We start from the raw sequence: 20,300 nt of genomic DNA on the forward strand, positions 1-20,300 counted from the left end.
TGTCTCTCCCGGCGTGGCTCGCTCTTGCTGGGGAGCCCCTACAGCGGCCGCGGAGCGAGCTCGGCGGGGCCAGACCGGCCCGTTGCCGCCGGGAGGAGGCGGCGCCGGGCGGGGAGCGATGGGCCGCGCATTGTTCGCCCTGTAGGCAGCGCCCGGCGGGCAGCGGGCCATGGGCTCCGCGCCTTTGTCTCCAGAGTGAGCCGGCCCGCAGCCTGCCCACAGCCCCGGCGACATGGACGTGACCGTCTCCGAGCTCCTGGAGCTCTTCCTGCAGAGCCCCTTGGTGACCTGGGTGAGCGGGGCGGGGAGCGGGGACAGCCGGGCACAGCCGAGTCCCGCCGGGGCCAGCCCCAACCCTGCTCTTTTCCTCCGGCAGGTGAAAACCTTCGGGGACCTGGGCAGCGAGGACCGAGACAACCTGGGCGTCTACATGGACCTGGTGGACGGCGTGGTCCTGAACAAGATCATGCTGCAGATGTGAGCGGGGCCGGGGCGGTTTTCATTCTGGTCACTCTTCGAAATTAACAAAAAACAATTGGGGAAAAAGCTCCGAACTAATCCGGTTCCACATTCTTTAACTTCTTTTTCTAATCTTTTTTGCTTAGTATATGTGTGGCTTTTTTTTTTTTTTTTTTTTTTTTTTTTTTTTTTTTTTTTTTTTTTTCCTCCTCCTAGTTATCTCAGTTAATGCTCCAGTGGAAGGTGTATGGAAGTGCAAAGAAGGAAATGAAAGTACAGTATCATATAAAGCTTTACTGGGAGGGTCTCATCTGAACTTTGTCTGCTCTTGCGTAAACATCAATACTAAATACATAATTTGGAAGAATCTTTTAGTGCTGCCTCTTTCCGGCGCCACTGTAAGGCCATGTGCTGAGGGAACTTAGAAACTGGTAAAAGGAGTGCGGAAAATACCCTCACAGCGAACTGAATCGTTGTTAGAGCTTGTGCTGTGCTTTTAACCACATCCTTTCCTGTCGCTGGTCTGCTGTGCTGCCTGAGAGCAGAGCCTGACTGTTTTCTGTTTTCTCTGTGTTTTATTTTAAATATTCTGAAATACATCTGAGAGAGTTTGTAGGGACAAGTATTTGGCTCTCAGAGGAGAGAGTTTGGAAGTCACTCAGTTTTGGCAGTGCACTCTCTTAAGTGACTGAAATCAATTGAAGCTCAACCAGTGATTTGCAGTGTTAGCCCAAGCATTTAAATGAGGAATTCATATTAGACTCCTTTAAAATCTTGAGAACTAACATTAAGTCTGACAATCAATGCCTCACCCACTCAGATTGTCAAGTTTTGTTATCTTCTGGTACCTGGCTGCTCCATGTGAGAAGGTAAAAAAAAGTTCTTTTGATTTGATGTTACCAGGAGTGAAAATTGTGAACTGGAGCTTAAATAGTGAAGCCAGTGAAAATCCACGATTCAGAACAGAACCAAGATCAGCCAGCACATGGAGATAACAAACTAGTGGTGTAAAATGTTAGTAGGGATAGAAGCCTCTTGTAAAGAGAAGACGTAATTTCCAGCTTTTTAAAATAAACAATTGCATTTTAAAAAGATTATTTTCTGCGAATTAGAGCCTCAAGTATGAACGTTTAGATCGAGGCTTGTAGCTTTCCGAGATGTAGGAAATTGATCGTTGTGTTTGGCACTGAGTTGACCAACCTAACTATCAAGGAACAGCAGCTGAGCTGGCTGCAGGTTTAACTAAACAGCACTGTTACCTAATACTTTTCTATAATTATATATTAATAGTCATTTCAAAACAAGAAAACCGAGTCATACTTAATCATGAATTTATGAAGTTATATTGTTAGGAGAGTTTTATTAGGTGGTGTGTGCAAGCTCTAAATATTTGTAATTGGCCACTGAGCTATGTCTAAGGAGGTAAGAGTTGTTAAAGTCGAGGGAGCAATTGAGCAATGATCTGGGGACAAGGAGAGAATGATAAGATCTCATGGAAATAAGGAGGATAAGCATCCAGGCTGGCTGAGTGCGGTGGCACTAGCTGGCATTTTGTCTGATGTCTTGTGATTGGGAGAGATGCCCCGGCATGTTTACTAGTTTTAAGCAGTCAGGTAAATAAGTTGGTGGGGCTTTGGTGTTTCTTTGTTTGCATTTTTCCCAACAAACATCTCTGCCAATGAATGGTGTCTCAGAAAGTGAAGTGTTGGAGGCATGAGTGGAGTAGGAAACTGTCCCATTATACACAATTGGGCCTTTCTTCCCCCCTTTTTAGGCAGCTTTAGCAGTGCTTCTAACGGTGACTAAAGAGCTTGAAACCAAAAGCTTTGTACTGAGAGCACAAGATTGTTTGTTTGATTTAGGAAGGATTGCAATTTTATTTGTGTATGCTGACCTAGCAAGGCACTCAGGAGAGGTGCTGACTGACCTTTACTTTTCCCTGATTTTAACTTAAAAAATTGCAATGCAATTACTGCTTACATGTAAGTCAGGCAAGTCTTGCAAGACATGTTTATGCCCTGCAAAGCTTTCAGAAAAAAAAACAACTGATAAGCAAGAATTTTTAAAAACACATTTATTTTTTTAAAGTCCTGGTTCCTGAGGATGGCTTTCAGTGCTTGGCTGGAGATTTCTTCCTGCTGAAAGCCTATTAATGAGGGCCTTTGATTAATCTGGAATTGGATTTGCCGTGCCATGATAGTGTTGATTGCTTGAAAGCACAGATGCAGGCATGTGCACACATGTAGAGAGTAGGGGGTGGCAGGGTGAAAGAGCTGGGCTCCTGATGTGGACAGCTGCCTCATCACTTATACGTTATTTCCCTTTGAATTTTTTTATCCTGCTTGCCTGATTACTGGAACAGAAATAACAGGGGCATGTGAGTTTGCATCTAAACACCAGGTGTGATGCAGTACTTTGCTGCGAGTCAAGCTGCTTCTTTCAGCGAAGGTTTTGAAAGCCAAATTCTTGGGAAATTCATTACTAAAAATACATTTCTGCCCTGCAGCGAAGCAGATTTTAAGTTTAATTCAGGGCAAAAAATGACAGGTGGATCTGTGAAGAAATCCAGATATACCTGTTGAGTGGAGATTCCTGAGTGAAAGTAAGGCTTTAGCTGTTTGAGTCGTGGGTGGGCTGTAGGAGTTCAGTCAACCCCTAATTTCTGTTGTAATACTTCGGGTTTTCCCAAAATGCTGTCTGGCAGCTTTGGGTGGAGAAGATCCCAGCTGCTTTGTGTTGCAGTGTCAACGTTTTTTAGGTGATGGGTTCATCTCAGCATGGCAGCTGTGTCACCAGAGAGATATGTGACAGCTATCTACTGCTTTTCCAGCCTGCCAGGTCCCTGCTGGCTCTGTGACCAGAGATGAAAATAGGGCTGTGCCTTAACTTCATCCTCTTGAGAAATGAACTGCCCCCGGGAATGCCAGCCCTGAATAAAATGTGGTTTGCTCAGGCTTGCCAAATGTAGCCATGGCACGAGGGCAGAGCAGGGGAGCCAGGCCTGGGCTCGGGCAGAATGCAGTCGGTCGGACACCAGCTGTTGGGCTTTGCTGGTGATCCCTTTGTTTACTGGTGATCTCTAAAACAAGCAACACTGGTTTTAAGAAAGTGGCTTGTGTTTGGTTCTCAGTAGGGGCACCTAGCTGTTAAACGAGTTAAAATTAGTAGCAAGAGTCAGACAGCAGTGTTTGGTTTCCCCACTTAGATTTTAAAACAAGACAAATGACTTTTCAAATAATTCTGTTGGAATTGAATGGTTTCCTTTGCCTGTGTCCTGCTCAAGTGTCTATCGCAACCTGATCATGCATGAAGGACAGCGTTGATTTCTGCAGACTTGCAGTACTGGCTGAATGCTCTGCATACAAAAATGTTAATCTTCAAAGTGGAACTGCTGTGTTTCAAGCTTGTGTTGCTGATGGATTTATGAGTACCAGGTTAATGAGATTCTCTGCAGATATACTTTAAAGAAATTTTTTCAGATGCCTGTGTGTCACTTCCTGGTACAAAATTAGCACGTGGTGGTACTGCAATGACTGCCTTCAGTGCTACATTGCAGCTGTGGCATAATACCTAAAAGCATAAGCAAATACTTGCCCCATTTAACTTCCTAAATGAAACTTCCTATAAGAAATGATGAGGATGTTTATGCAGGCGCATAAGTGTTTTCACATTGGCTTGTTCTAATTCTTCTAATTGAAAATAGACTGTTTTTCTGTCAAAACATTTAGCAAACAGGGGTGTGTGTTAGGAATACTGCTGATAATGCTGTTTGTGTTAAAATCCTGTTATAACAGTGCAGAATAATAGGTCTTTCCATTTCAATTGCTGTCATGGTTTGTGGTACCATTGATCTGTTGTCTTTTGGACCACATGACAGGAACAGCCGCGTTGTGAGTGCCTGCTCCTGCTCCTCGTGGTTTGTAGCAAATGGCACCAATACCGGGAGGTGTGTTAGAGATGTGCATCTGCCTAATTTAAAATTTTAGAATGTCACGTACTGGTGCATTTTCCCACAATTTTCTAGGCAATTTAGGAATCTACCAGCTTTAGTGGCATTGTCTCACTCGATAGAGGAAGAAGTTGGATGGTAGGAGAGTTAGACTAGCCCCAGTGTGGTGTATTTTTGGTTAGTGCCTTGCCTGCAGAGCAAAGTGCTGCAGGATGCTGGGCCAGTCCTTTGGGCGTCTTATAACCCTTGCGCCTGACTTGAGGGCTTTCCACTTGCTCATAAAAATGACTTATCAGAAATTGTAAGAATGGGATTGTCATTTTGTATTTTAAAATTTAAATGGGTTTTTTCGTGGTTACTTTTATGAATTATTGATTTAAGGGATTGCTTTGTAACACACTTGTGTTGGTGGCCCTATGCCTGCTTGCTACTTGATCTGTGTCTCCTGACCCCTTTTTTCTTCTCTTCCTAGAAGACTCATGTACAAACCAGACAACTTCTTTAAAATATTTGGGTGTATAGTGAAGTTTGAGGCTTTCTTTCTGTTTTTGGCTTGGGTGGGTTTTTACTGGTTTGTGGAGTACTTCCCTAGGTCACACCTCAGCCAGGATGTCTCGGTCTTATTTAGATAACTTTTTTGATCTTGAGAAGTAGGTGGTTTTCAAAAAAAAGAAATGTAGTTTTCATTATATTTGTGTGTAAGGAAAAGACCAAACATCAAAGGGCTGAAAAGGCAGCTGAGGTGGTGCTCAGGGATTTTTCAGATATATCCAGATATGAATTTGTTTGGGTTACCTGCTTAGTGTGGAAAAAAAAAAAAAACAACCAAAAAAACAAGCCAAAAATCTCTCTTTAATTTTCAATGTGATCCAGAAAGAGTTTCTTGCTATAAAATTCTTGATGAACAAGTTTCACCATACAGACATATGCTCCATACAGGTGCTATAATGTACAAAGTTTGGTACCAACAGCTCTGTCTTTGTTAGGGTAGGATTGTTTTTAAGCACAGAAAGAAGAAACGGGATCTTGCTCGTTGAGAAATAATCGGTCCATTTTCCTGTAAAGACAATAAGCTCTGCAGCAGTTTGAAGTGTAGGCTGTGCTGGGCTTCCACATCTTGTGCAGAGGGTTCTCTCTGAACTAAGCTGGGGTGCTGTGTGAAGCTGGTTACACAGCATGTTCAGAAAGCATGCTTTTGAGCTACATTCTATTTTCAGGAAAGCTTTTAACTTCTTTGTGATGGAGAAGTGGCAGGAGTGCCTGAGCTACACTGTGCTGCAGCTTGGCTGCAGGTTAAGAGGACCCTGAGGTCAGTGGCATTAAGGGCTCTTGGAGCAATCAATTACCCTTAACGAAGATGATAGGATAAAAGCTCTGGAATTGCTCCTGAGGGCCTGGTTCTGCTAGTGCTTATGTTCTTGTAACACAATCTCCACTGTGCAAAAATGAGCAGATCTTGTCTAGGAAGTAGTTGTTCTGCGTCTGACGTGCCCTCAAAAACCTCATCCAAGTCTGCAGTTCCAACTGCTGCAGGCTGAAGAAATAGCCTCTGCTTTCCTATGGCTGGTCAGTGTGTTTGCAGGATTTTTGCCCCATTTTGTGCCGTTCTGGGAAGGATTATGGAGTAGTGACTTCTAGCCACTCAAAGATTTCAGTTCCTGGTCACAAACCTGGGAACAGTGCCAGGCAGTGGCCAGTGGCATTGCAGCGTGCTGCCTGTGTGAGCTTTCACATGGAAATGGGAACTGTAGGCTGACCCTTCTGTTTGGCCAGCTCCTCTTTCAATGTTTCTTCCCTTTTAGCTTCCCACTTTGTTGTCATGGCCTTGCCTAAAAAAGCTGTGTCCAGCTTCCTTTGAGGTTCAGCGCCTGCTCAGACAGCACTGCTAAGGGTGGCCGCCTGAGCTCAAGCCCTGTTGGCTTTTGTGCTTCTCCCTCGCTAAGGATCTGTCCTGTCAAACTGTTACCAGTGTGGCTTCTGCACTGCTGTATCTGAGCAGCAGTAACATGGAATACTTACTACAGATTTTGCTTTAAAAGCTTGTTGCAGTTGCCTCTTTTTGTTCATTCTTTCATAATTTATTATAGTATAAATGTGTATACAAAATCCTTTGCTGCTGGAAAGGCTGTGTAGTGTCTTGCTAATTTATGCCAGTATTGGTCATCTGCTTAAATCCATGTACATAAATACCGTGTCTGATGTTATCTGCTGTCAAGGCAGTTTTCTCTCATCTCTGGAATATCCGTGTATTTTTTCATACTTATTCTCACACCACTGCTTTCACTCAAGAAGTATTCTGGAATGGTTGTGCATTAAAAAAAAACAATAATAAAAGCTCTTTGACTTACTTATGTAAACGTTGGCAGATATATTTTAAAAATAAATATTGGATCAGTTCCTCTTTTATTTCCTTGTCAACGCCCGAGTTCAATAATTGGCCCTGGAAGAGCTGTGAATGGCTTAATTAACAGCCAGAGCAGAGCTCTGGGAGGCAGGTGTTTGGATTGTGTAGGAGTCTGCTGATAAGAGTCATTATTAGAGGGCAAACACAAAACTTTGATCTCTGCTATTGGCAGATAAAGATTTTTGGTTCCATTTTTTTCAACATCTTAGAGTGTACAGAGATGATCTAAAGGTGTGCATTTGTATGAAAATATTTTCAGCATTTTTCCTGTGTCTTATTTTTTATTTTAGAAATAAAATTGCTTCTGGTACAATTTTGATTTGTTTTTAAAATCAAACAAAAACTGTAGCATGTATATGGGAGATCTAGTTAGATGATATGGGGGTAGTAAGTGCAGTATTCTTATTTTCTCTTCAGTTTATAATACATCTGGTCTTTGCAGTTTTTACAGTGATCACTTGTCAAGTATTAATACCCTCTTCTTATCATAAAACTCTAAAGCTGAGGAAGGCATGATTAGTATTTCCTAGACTTGCCTTTATTTGAATAAGGAAAACCCCATATTATCAGAGACTCCTTTGGTCTAGCTTGCACAGATTAGATACTCTCTTTTTTCAGGGAAATATGGGTAAGAAGGGGAGCTGACCTGAAGCACTGTGTGGGTTGCAGTAGGGTATTTTGTGACATGCAGGAAATATTTCCAACTTATACATAGGTGCAGAGCTTATTTTATCATGAATTAATGCATTTATACCCTGTATAATTGTCAGTCTATTTAATTCATAAACTTAAATGTGTTATTGAGGTGTTAAGTTTTAACACCAGTTTAATTAGTAATATTTTCTTTTCTTTCTTTTGAATAGAGATCCTCGACCAACCAACCAACGTGTCAACAAGCATGTAAATAACGATACCTATCTTCGGGTTCAAAACCTCACCATCCTGATCAGAAACATTAAGACTTACTATCAGGTGAGATTTCTACTCTCTGCTCATTAATCTCTGGTGACTGCTGTACTGTTTGAGCTAGTGCAGGGGCTGGGGGCTCAAAGAAGCTTGCTGCAGGAAATGGAGAGGAAATTGTGTTTGTGTAAAAGTACTTTCAGCCATGCTTTTTCTTCTGAAAATGACAATGCAGTTATCTTCTCCATCTATTACTCATGGCCAGGGGCCGCTTCCTTGCCTTTTTTTTTTTTTTTTTATGTTGTCCTTAAAGACTGGCACAGCATATAGAAATGCATGTCCTAAAAGGGTTGTTTTGTGGTAGGGTTGTGTATGTGAAGGGTTTTGCTGAAATGGAAGTAGTGTTTTGAGGTATAAGACTTTTTTTAAACAGGAAACCTTTTCTTAAAGGGGCTGCTAGAAAATAAAATTTCGCTAAATAAATGTTCTTAACACTAGAATATAAACCTTAAATTGATAGGAAAAATAAATCTGTGCTTAGCTTGAAGGTGGACTTCTTACACTCTGGACTTTGGTGTTGGAGCAGTTGTTTGTTCAGAACTCCTCTAAGAGAGCGAAGTGCAGGAATGACTGCAGAGTCTCACACTGCACTTGTTGGGTGTCATTCTGGAACTGTCAGTGTTCCTCTACTGTAACAGTGCTCCCCTAAAACCAGGGTGCTGACAGCTGAGCACTTTTGCAGAGTTATGAGCATGTTGGCTGCTGCTGAAGAGACATAGCATGAACTCAGTTACTCTAAATAGATTATCTGTATGCACACTGTTGTGTGTATTTGGACTTCTTAGTGGGGAGGTAATTGTTCTGCTGTTTCCTTCTACACATCTTTTGCCATATTTGAATGCTGTGCACTATATAAACCAGGCTGAAACCACTTAGGAAAGTTAAAATGCTTCTCTGTGTGTCTCAATCATATAATGAACAAGCCAGGTAAACTGTAGGAGTTGATGTCAGTGTGTTTACCCTGGACACTTAATCTTTTCTGTATGTATAGAAGAAACTGTGTATTGGTTTTGTCTTCAAAATACAGAAGAGATGTAGAGTAGTGCCTTTTCATGCCATTCTCTTCCAAAGCTTGCCTACTGCTCTTCCATGTGACTGCCACAGCTCTGCTCCTGGACTTGCTTAGGGAAGCCTGGAAGAGGGGCACTTGTGAAAAAGACAAAGTTAGTTGGGCTGCGTGACTCATCTGTGCAAGTTTCAGCAGCCTACTGGGAAAACAAAGTAACTCAGGTTTGAGATGGTGTAGGGCAGGGTATCATGTATTTCTAAAGATGACTGATCAGTGTCTGTCGTTGAGATCTGGAGGTGCTGATGCAGTGTGATGTCATTCCTGAGACTTGTGATTTCTAAGGGGAAATTCCATTTGGTCATAACTAGAGGCTGAAGTTTGGGATTTAGTGGGTTGGTTTTTTGTTTTATCTTGTTGTTGCTGTTTGTTTCTGTAACTTATTAAATATAAATATATATATATGGAGTCTACAAAAGAGACTTGTCCTAACCTTTCTCCTTGCCCCCACAAGATTTACTGTCAGAGAGTCTGGTCCTTCAGGTGTTGAAACTTCCATTCACTAGCTTTTTCTTTTTTTTTTTTTTTTTTCTCTCTTTATTTTTTCCCCCTTCTTTCTTGAAGCTAGTACTCTGACCTCTTTTAAAAGTACCTGGAGCAAGATCAGAGTCAGGAAAAAAGAAAAGTGATTCAGAGTCATGTGTTATGTTACTTGTTGACCTAGCTGTTGAGCTAATCCAATAAAGCTAGCAACAACTAAAATAGGTTAAGACACAGAATTTTCAGTGGGAAACAGTAGCTGAGGCTTGCAGTAGTGGCTGAAACAGTGATGTTCCTATTGTAGTCCAGAAATTAAATACTGTGAATCTTGCTGCCTGAGGACCATATATACTGTATGTAAACAAAGCAGTCATGAGAGCTCATCAGTCTTTGCATTTGGTCCTGAAAATGTAATTACAACAACGTTTAAAATAAAATAACTTTTTTGTGGTAATAACATTATATAAGAAACTTCTTTTTCCTTGGCACAATCATATCTTCAGGGCAAATCCAAGGTCTTGATGCTAATCTGAGATTCCCTTTCATGTGGTGTGTGCAGCCTTCAACTCTCGATAGTCTGGGGGTAGTTGAGGCCATCTATGCTGTAATTGAGCTCTGTGTGAGATTGATGCTGGGTATAATGTTGCAACTGTGCTCATGTCCCTGTTAGATGTTTGGAGGTTTTCTTGTCGTTTAGTATATGATTTAAGTAGGTTTTACTAAGATTTTTTTTTTAACATGCAACCAAATAGATTCTTTGGGATATTAAATATTCTTAATAATTAAATATTGTTAGGCTAAGTCTCTCCTGAATATTAGAGATTTTTTTTAACTAGGCTGAAGTTGTGGACATTGCTTAATAAAGTAGTATAAATACATTAGCATAAGTTAAAGTGAGGATAGTGTCTTACTGACTGAAAACATGTTTGCAGACTGTGAGGGAGAAGTTCCTGACAAACAATAGGAACACAAATTTTCTGCTTGCTCAAGAGAAACAAAAGCTCCTAAAAACATGATATTGGCCTTGACATTTTACATTCCTCTTTGCCTAAATACCAAAGTCAAATTTATGGCATAATTGCTGAATTTGGTAAACCAGATCATATAGAATGAAGGGGCATTTTCCTCAGTTTTTTTGAAGGACATTGGTAGGTATGAAAGAGTACTTGCTTTTCTCTGTACTGAGCAGGAGCAATCAGGAATGTGACATAAATTCATGGTACTGTAAACAGTATCTGAGGAAAGTGACGTAAGTGCCTACTAAAATTAATGCTGATATTCAGAAGGTAGTTGACATTTCAGATCATGTAATTGTCTAGTCTGTCTGTATCTAATATCAGATTTCTCATATATCTGTATAGCTGCTCTCTTCATTAAAGCAAAGTTCTCATTAATATATATAATGCTACTTCAGAAAACAAGGACAGGTCTGATCCAAAAGCACAATTTCAAGCATTACAGTAATGGCAATTTCCTGATCTCATAAGCTGAGGGTTTCTGCTGGTGATAAATAAGAGCAAGCCAGGTTCTTGGTAGAATTTGGGTTTGATTTAAGCTTTAAAAATCAGCCTCTAAATGTGCTTCACCAGGCATAACTTGGGAGGGGTAAGTGCAATGAAGAGGCCTTTTTTCTGTTTGAATAACCTCTCTATTTTAGAAATTTGCTAACTTAATTTGTTAATTTGCAATTTTTTGGAGAGTTGCCATCTTGCAACTTTCCTCTGCAGGAGACCTCATTGCTGGTGGCTACTAAGAAAAAAGTGTCAAGATAATTAAAAGGAGGACAACTTGTTGCTGCTGGCTTTGGTGGTTTTTATTTATTTGTTGGCTACGTACTACTTGTTACCAGTGATACCATGCAACATCTTTGCATTTTCCACTCTTGAAACAGTCCTACCTTTGCCGGTTTTATTGACTTCAGAGGGCCCCTCTTTTGAAACCAAGCGTATGACTCACTTTGCTGTGAGATTTTATGAGCATTCAAGATAATGTCATTAATTGCATTTAATAATGTTAAACCACTGGCTCACTGGAGAAATGGCTGGTCATAAAACTTCTAGAATTGGTGCCATATCTTGGAAAAGGCTGAACACAGCAGAAAGTTTTCTTTGCTCATAGTGTGAAGTTTGTGACTCTTCTCGCTCTGACTGAATTCCAATGCTTGTCTGTCTTTAAACTGAAAGAAGGTGAAAGAATGCTAGAAAATCTGAAGGGCGTTAGTCTCTCCCTTTGCTGTGTTGTAGAGAATATTTAAATCCTGTAGGTGCTGCTACTTGAAGATTCCATGTAAGTGCAGCACCTGATATCTGCAGTACTTGGGTAATATGCTCATATCTGTAGAGCTTTGGAAGAAGCCTAAAGGCAGGCTGGCAGGAGAAGCTTGAGAAGTTTTATTCTTCCTCTACTTGTGTGTCAATCTTTGGGTTTAGTGTTTCTTCTGGGGAACTAAAAATCACTTTGATACCAGTTAAATAAACATAAAAAAAATATAATAAGGGTGTTTCTTGAAGGGGTCTGTTTTGTAAACAGCTAGTTTCCTAACCTTCAAAAATGTCAGTAATGACTCCAACAATATATACTGCACTCTCAAGCAAAAATTCCTTGCATTTACATGAAAAACTTGAAGCTGACAGAAGAAAAGAAATATAATCATCCCTTGGCTATGTCTGGATGGATATTGTGGTCACATCTGGAATATATGGATGAGAAATGCTACAGTGTGGTCACGGCTGTATTTTTGTTGTCTTTATTCCCTGCAGTTGTAGCCACTAAATACCTAGCAGATTACCTTGTGTTTCTAAAAGGGTGGAAATACCTCTTAATAAAAAAAAAAAAAAAAAAAAAAAAAAAAAAAAAAAAAAAAAAAAAAAAAAAAAAAGTTGTACTGAGACACAATTCTGAAAAGAGTTGTGACTGTGTGACATGTGCAACTTCAGTAAGAAACTCATAAAAACCCTTAGTGTTCTCATTAATGTGAAGGGGGATGAGTAAAGGGGAAGCAATTCTCTAATTTTTTAGAGACAATATTAGCACAAATCCTACTGTCCCCACCTAAATCACTTAGCTGGGCCCAGAGATCATGGAGGGCAAGGATGGATATACTTCTAAGGCATATTTCTGTGTCCTCCTTTTCACTGCTCTACACTTGTGTAAAACAAGTACAAGCAACAGAGTTTTTATCAGGTATATTAAAGGATGTTAGCTGCCCATGACTTGCTGAGGCTGTTTCTAACCTCTGGAATAGAGATGAGTTTGTTTTTTAGGCTGAGGTAAATGTTGTTTTTCCCTGTGGATCAGCGAAGGTCTTGCAATACTTCTAGGTCAGTAAAAAAGTCCCGCTTCTGTAGTTGAAGCACTGAGGCAGGTTTAGAGCTCTTGATTGAACTGTGAAGAGGAATTCAAACTTGGAGCTCCAGATTTGGGCACAGCTTAGGGACTGGCAACTGTACTCAGGCTATAAATAAAGTTCTGGAAGTAGCAGTGTCCTCTTGTGTGAGCTGGAATCTTTCCCTACTAGGCAGGCTACTTCTAGTGGGCTAGTAATCTAGTCCTTAGCAAGGTAAACAGCAAAATCCTAGAAATGCACACACCCTGAAGTCAAAAAAGCCTTTTTCTATTCTTAGGGGGAAAGTTTGTACCCCCAATGGCCTACTGAAATTAGGTAAAACTGAACTTCTTTTTGCTGGCTTTGTCTATTTGATGGGTTAAGCTAAACTGTGCCTGAGTGACTGCTTTCCTTTGACTCCTGTTCCTTAGGGAACAGTTTTGGCTTAGGGACAACCTTTCTTCATCTCGAGCTTTAAATTCCAAAATTATTAACAGAGAGTGTCAGCTTTCTCATGAAAAAGGTATCCGAAGCTTCAACAGAAACTCTTTTTAATTCGAATGCTTTGCTGATTTCATGCACTCCTAAGTGCAGTTCTCTCCCTTTTCTGTACAATGGACTGGGCTGTATTCATAGTCTCCAAAATTTTCTGTGTTGGCAATTGTACTGTTGCAGAGGTAGTGTGCCTGTTCTTATGGCCTGGAGTTACAGCTGCCCAAAGCAACAACGGTGAGCAGCCATGCTCTGTTTTTCACAAGTCTACAATAAATAAATAAATGAACTCCTATGACAAATAAGTTATTTGTTAGGTACTGTTGTTGGGGTGGTCTGTGTTTCAGAAAGGCAGTGGGGCTTTCAGGACTTGAGATTCTGCCACTGGCACGACCTGGAGTAGAACCTTATTAGCTGTGTATTTGCTTCCGCTTCTGTTCTTCATTTGACTTCTGGTTAGTTTAAACTTGCTACAGGCACAGGCTGTCTATATGTATTTATGCAGTACTTAGCTTAATGAAGCTTTCTTGGTTTTGCAGTGACAAAAATATTTTGAGTTAAGCTTTTCCTTCAGCAGGAGCATGATCATGAAACATGATGGTTGCATCTAAGATTGGTATTGTCCACAGTGAATTGTGAAGACATTCACTTACTGTAGTGCTGAGTGCAGGGCAAGGGAATGACTGACCTTGGTGCAGTCATTCTGGGAAATGCTGAACCAGTGATGTTAGTCTTTGATTCAGTTCTTCAGCTGAAAATGGGTACTGCTTTGCTGCAGTGGAACACACACAAGCATCACAAAAATCATGATCCTTTTGTATAGGTCCTGTTATCAGGTATTTCAATAGGAGATAGGTGACTCATCACTATCAGCCAGACTGTCTGATGCTTCATTAGTGAAAATTGTCTTCATCATTTCCAGAAGAACTAAACAAACATTTCTGCTTCAGGGTTGAAATAAGTTTCTGCAGAGGTCAGTTTTAAAAGTGTTCCCAGGCTGGTGAGAGGTACCATTCCATGTGACAGTAGCATGCTGTTGGACACCTGATTGAGATTACAGGCAGTGATTCTATGATGCATTTTGGCTGATAGATTGAATTCTATCTGGAAGTTTAAGGGCAGACTGGTTTTAGAGACATGTTTTTTTCCCTTGAGGCTCTGTGTGCATTTTAATGCAGAATGAAATAGTGGTCTCAGACAGATGGAAGAGAATGGGTTGACTTTTAAACTACTTTTTTCCTGGAGCTGGAATATGGGAAAGGGCAGAGTAGCCTGACATATGTCTGCAATCTTGTCTTTGTATTGCTTAATAGGCTAGAGGGGTGTGAATATATTGTGCAGGCAAATGAAGAAACTGAGACAGGAGCAGTGTCCTGAAATACAGTGGCAGATGGAGGTGACCTGTAAAATTTTACAGTATGGAATAGCTGTTTGGTTCCCACACAGCAGCATTTACTTAACCTCTGACATGTTAATTGAGAGTAATTCTTGGGATGTCTGAACTGCAGAACACATCCACAGTGTCCTTTATATAGCTCTAAAAAGTGTAATGTGAGAGTGTGTGCGACTTTCCTTAAGGAAAGCCAAGGCTGATGTTAATCTCCCTGACTGTTGCTGTTATTACCAATGCTAAAGCCACAGAGTATTTCAGTCCTCTATTACCTATGTATTTTTGGATATTAGGTTTGAGATGTAAGTCACTGTTCAGACAACTATATTCAGTCCTGCTGTCTCAGTTCTGGGCAAATGTTCTATTTTTGTCAGCTGAAATTTTGCAAAAGGGTGAATTAAGTTTTGTAGAGCCTACCAATTTTGGGTAAGTTAGAAAACAGCCTGTGTGCCACTTACAGCTGAAAATAGCTTTGAGGTGAATTTTTTGCTAAAAGATGATAAAAAAATGAAAGCTAAAGATTGCTTTATTGCCTGTGTTTCTGTAATGAGTTCCATGTCATTTAATACTTTTCATTAAAAAGTCTTTGAAGAGAGAAGATGAATTCCACAAATGGATAAAGTATGATTGCCAAACAGTCCCCTAATTGCATGCCAGTTCCCAAAGCAAATAACTTCTGCTTTTTAATGGCAGGTGGTAAAGGAAAGTGATTTATATTCTTTTATTGGCATGTTCTGCCTGTAAAAGTGTGATTTAATCCAGTGTCATTTTCATTGAGGTTATTCTCACATTCTGTATTGTGACACACAGGGCTCAGTCCACAGTTTTGATTTCATGCCACTCTGACTAAGATTAAGGTTTGATGTCCAGGCTTGTTCCAGGCAGTGATCTGTGGCCCTGTGGTGCAGAGCAAGCAAAGGTGCCTCTCTGTGCCAGTAGTTCAGCTGCCCTTGGCTTTCCACTCAACAGCATCCTAGTTCAGCTTTTGATACAAAGCTCTGTAATAAACTTTCACCTTTTTGTACATGGCTCTTTTTCAAGGCTTATTAGACCTGTAAGCACGTCTTCCACAGTGTATTTTCGTCTGAGACATTTGAGATGTCTTTAAAAGCAGTTCTTCACTGTTCTTTTTGAAGCAGTATCAGGTTTCAGAATTGTGTAGGAGATGTTGGATGTACTGCAGAGTTTTATTTACTTCTGAAAACTTTCGTGGTTGTATTGTAAAGGGCTGCTTGAGTTTATGTTGACCTGCAGTACTTTTGGCAAATGTGAATACTTTTGGGCCAAGAAGTGGGCATGAAGCTTGTAGAGACACTTACCCTGATTAAGAATGATGGGATTTACCCTGCTGAGCAGGTCACTGGGCCTGAGAAAGTCACAAACCTGTGGACAGGAAGGAGTTTTATTTAGTGTGGTAGTTTCTTTGCTGAAGACAACTCACAGGAAAGGGTTTATTTCCCAGTTTACGTGGTGTATGGACTTTACACCAACACAAACGGAGGAAGGCACCTGCTCATGAATGCACAGAAATTGAAATACTATCACTTCCGCGTGCATGCGTCCACCATTTGCACATGTTGGTTTTTGAAGAGAAGGATTTATAAAATGAGCAAACTCTAAGGAGCAAATAAAGCAGCAAATTAAAGTGTGTGCACATTGTATTTTGAGTTAGCAGAATGACTTTTTGAAATAGCTGTTTAGATGGGCTGTTTGAATATCAGCTGTGTGAGCTTCTGCCTCTCTGTTTTCCATTATGATTAAGAGATGGAGTTGAAGGAGAGTAAAGTATTTAAATTCTGCTGGGTCCTCATGTGACCAGTAAAAGTGCCTAAATAAAAATCTACTCAGCAGACAGAAATGGCCCCTGTGGAGCTGCCACTGTCTGTTCTCTTCCATAATTAGCATTATTAAAAGTCTCTAGATGTTAATTTAATTTGTTTTTTAGACTTAAAATGACATCATTTGTGTGTGTTTGGTGGTCAAGATAACAGTGATAGACATCTGCTCCCTTGGGAGCTGGTAGGAAAGACTTGCCTTGCCACAAAGGACAAGTATTGTACGAATTCCATTTAATCATTTTCACAGGACAGGGAGACATTTATTTAGTTTAAACTATGGTAGGTGATGCTCTTTCTCTAAAAAACTCACCTTTATGTACCTTACATTAAAAAACTGACTTCAAAAATGTCTTAGTTGTTTGCTGTATGTTTAAGAACCAATAGAAGATAAGTTCCCTGTAGAACCTTACAGTTCTTGGGTGTCTTGGTTTTTTTCTTTTTTTAACGGTGCTCTTATCTGTAATATATCCACTGAAGAAGTATTTGCAGGGGAGTAGAGCATCAAATCTGTATCACAGAAAGACCTGTTAGGTGTGCAGTGTGTGTTATAGGAGGGGAGGCTGGTGCTGAGTTTAATGTCTGGTTCATTTTGGAGCAGCTGTGTTACAGTAAAGCTGAATGACTGGAGTCCCAAGGGAGACATGAGCATTTACTGGTAGAAACTGAAAGGAGGTGAATTTTTTCTCGAATTTTTTGATACTAGAGGCAAAGCTACCAATTCTGTTAAAATGCTTATTTGTCAAGATGAAGTTTCTGAAGAAACAGCTTTAGTCCCAAGCAGCAGTTATTCTAAAAGTAAAATCCACTCCACTTTAAAAAAAACCCAAGCAAAACCAACCAACCAAAAAACATCAGAAACTGCAGTCGCCAAAAAACCCCTAAACCCCAAAAGCCAAACTCCTTCTAATTTGACTAGTAACCTGTTTGAGTTACTTCGAGTCCCTCAAGACTGTGTTACTTCAAAGCAAATCAGCAATTCAACTACAAGGAATTGACCCTTTAAGGTAATTAAATGTCTCAAGGTCACTTCTTCAATGTTGATATTTTAAAAAGTGAAAGAAAACTCCCAACAACCAAACCAGAAAAGCCCCACGCTGTGTTCTTGAATATGCAAAACTCTTGTGTTTTCTTGAATATGCAAAAGCTGTGTATGAGTATTGAAAGCTTTGTCTTTGTTTTCGGAGTTTGTGGCAAATGCTTATCTGAACAGCATGTGGATGTATCTTTACAGTTTTACATGCAGAAGGAATGATTTTGTAGTAGAGGACTACAAAAGCTGCCATTATTAGAAGCCTTGCTTACACTTCAGTGCTCTGGCACTTAATCTAGCTCCCAGCATCCAGTCATGCAGAAGAAACTAAACCAGAGTGCTCTAATTCTCAAACTTGGTTGAGCTGTCTCATATTTCTTCCAGTATGCATTTCCTTTGTAGCCTGAGCCAAAATCTTGGAGAGGTGATTTTCATCCCTCTTTTTTCACTTAGCCCATTCTCTTTTTATAAATTGCTAGGTCCAAATTCTGTGCGATTGAGGGATTCAGATTTCAAATAATTTATTGTTGCTTGAAGACTTGTCTTCCCCTAGATGCAGCTGCAGTTTGGCCTTTTGTTTCCTAAAGCAATTCAGTTAACTTGCAATTGTCCTTTCTTTGTATGGCATAGGACCTGATTTTAAGTGACACTGATTTGATGGACCAGAGGTGCTGAGCATCTTGCATAGCAGGGTCTTCAAATAGTTTTGCTTTGATACCCTTGGGTGTCGTGAGACCAGATTTGTTTTGGTTCTTCTTGACCTATTGCTGGCATGTTGCAGCCTTTTCCAGTGTCAAGGTACGTACTACGCTTTATCAGTGCTTAGAAGTTTTGCAGTGTTTATGGCAGCTGCTTGAGTGTCTGCAGAAGATACACTGCACTGGCTTGCTTTCCCAGTCTTGAGCTTAGCAGGACACCTAATTTTGGAGGCTTTGAGTACTCTGCCAAACCTCCTGTAAGAGAGGCAAAGCTGAGTTGGCATGAGAGAGTAAAAAGCATTTGTTTTTATAACCCAGTAAACTGCTGTGCTCTTCTAGTACAGAGACTTTGCAGTCAGGCTTGTACTGTCACCCGTTTGTTAAGGACAGCTCATTTAAAGCTTCTTTTCAGTAGGCTTTTAAACAAGTAGAAATATACTCATAACCAAGCAGATACAGAGTTATTACCAATAACTCTTGAAACTCTAAAGGAATTATCTTAAGTACCAAATACATTTAAAAACCCCAACTTCAACAACAACAAAAAAAACCAAACCCACAAGCCACTTTGATCTTACTGATACTCATGCAAGTCTCTCCCTTCAGGTTGCATTAATTTTAATTCCCTTAAGTGTTTTGTAAGTTAAGAAAGATAATGGTGAAGAGTGATTTATTTTTAGTTGGTAAAATGCCACCAAACGGTGCTTAAAACACAAACAAGTTCCTGATTAGCTGTTTTTTCTGTAATAGGTAGCATATAATTCCCATCTCAAAACTTCAGCAGCAGCTCAAGTAAAATACTTCAGCTGCTTCCACCAACTATATTTAATATGCAGAAGAGCTGAGAAGCAGATTAGCCTTCAGCACATTCGTTTTAAATAAGCTTTTCTACATGTGATAATTTTGAATCAGTGAATCTGGGATTTTAAAGCAGCTGTCTGACCAGTGTGCCAAAGGAGGTTATCAGGTCAACACTAGATTTAAGTCATTATAGTTGTGGGGGTTTTCTGTTCTGTGCGTGGGGTTTTTGTTCTGTGTAGAGTGTTTGTTTGTTTTGTTTTTAATATACAGTGTTGCAGTTTGAGGAGTCTGTGTAACTGGTAGAGAGGTGCTGAAAGATATGCCTGCATGAGCAGAGGCTGTGAAATACTCAGTCCTTGTTTTTCATCCCCAAAACAAAGCCATGTTAAAAATAAAATCTGACACACACTGTGGGTTTCATTGCATTTGTGTGTGTACATTTTGGGGTGGTGGTTGTTTTTTCTTCTTTTCTTAAGGAAGAGTAAATGCACTCTGCTGGTATATGCTGTGACCTTGCAGTTGCTTCCCTGTTTATCCTCCTTGGTGCCTGTGATGGGGAGTGTTTGGCTGCCACACTGTTCTTTGTTAGGGTGTGTACAACCATTGTCTTTGCTTTGCTGAGATGGTAAGGAATGGGTCCTGCCTAAGCTGGTACCAACAAATTGTGAAAGGGACAAGTGTACAGGTCTGGAGATACATACCTGGAACTCCTTTCTCTCCAGAAATGGAGATTTCTGATACTGCCAACTTAGTCTAGAGTTCCAATGAAGGGTGCTTCAGTGTAAAGAAAGAGAGATTAAACTGCAAAAATGTACTGCTTAGTATTTCATAGTGGTCAGTTCAGATATGTTTGAGGTGTTTAATACAACACTTGTTTATTATTTCAAACATTAGTTTGATTCTATGGCAACAAAAAATGCGTATAAGTACATGGGATGGATTTTTAAACTACTTTTATGCACTGTAATAATTTTCATTGTCTCACTCCACTTTCAACTAGGACTAGGTTTGTTTTTTTTTTTAAAGTCCTTTTTCCCCTTTTTTAACTGCTTAGCCATCAGATGAAAGTTTTAATTTGCCCCAAATGACAGATTTCCGATCACTTGTAAGAAAAGAAGTAGTTTCACAAAATGAAATAAAGTGGTATTAAAGTAGATCTGTGTAGCTCAGGTGAGATAAGTTAAGATGATGAAATAAATCAAGTGGAACAGTGGTCAGAGGAGAAGACCCCAGAATATCTACACTCTAGATGTTGATAGATTTACCTAGGAGAAGGGGAAAGTCTGAGATACGATCCCATTTGCTGGATTTCAACTTTAAATTCTTTGCTTTATTGCCAGGTAGATCTGCTGGTACTGATGGTGACTTTGACTTTTAAAGCATGTACCTGTATAAACTGAAATGT

General features: G+C 40.1%; 1 protein-coding gene across 1 annotated transcript in view; it reads left to right on the forward strand.

The window, feature by feature from the left end:
• The first annotated feature begins 208 nt into the window (after positions 1 to 208).
• The window catches only part of CCDC88C (coiled-coil domain containing 88C), a 95,818-nt gene continuing 75,726 nt past the window's right edge, over positions 209 to 20,300 (forward strand). The window contains exons 1-3 of the mRNA XM_083863633.1: positions 209 to 292; positions 377 to 477; positions 7,676 to 7,784. Coding sequence (XP_083719759.1) covers positions 233 to 292; positions 377 to 477; positions 7,676 to 7,784 — 270 coding nt within the window. The 5' untranslated portion in view covers positions 209 to 232. The remainder of the gene's footprint in view (positions 293 to 376; positions 478 to 7,675; positions 7,785 to 20,300) is intronic.

This window comes from Zosterops lateralis, assembly GCF_965231275.1.
Source record: "Zosterops lateralis genome assembly, chromosome: 6".
Lineage (NCBI taxonomy): Eukaryota > Metazoa > Chordata > Aves > Passeriformes > Zosteropidae > Zosterops > Zosterops lateralis.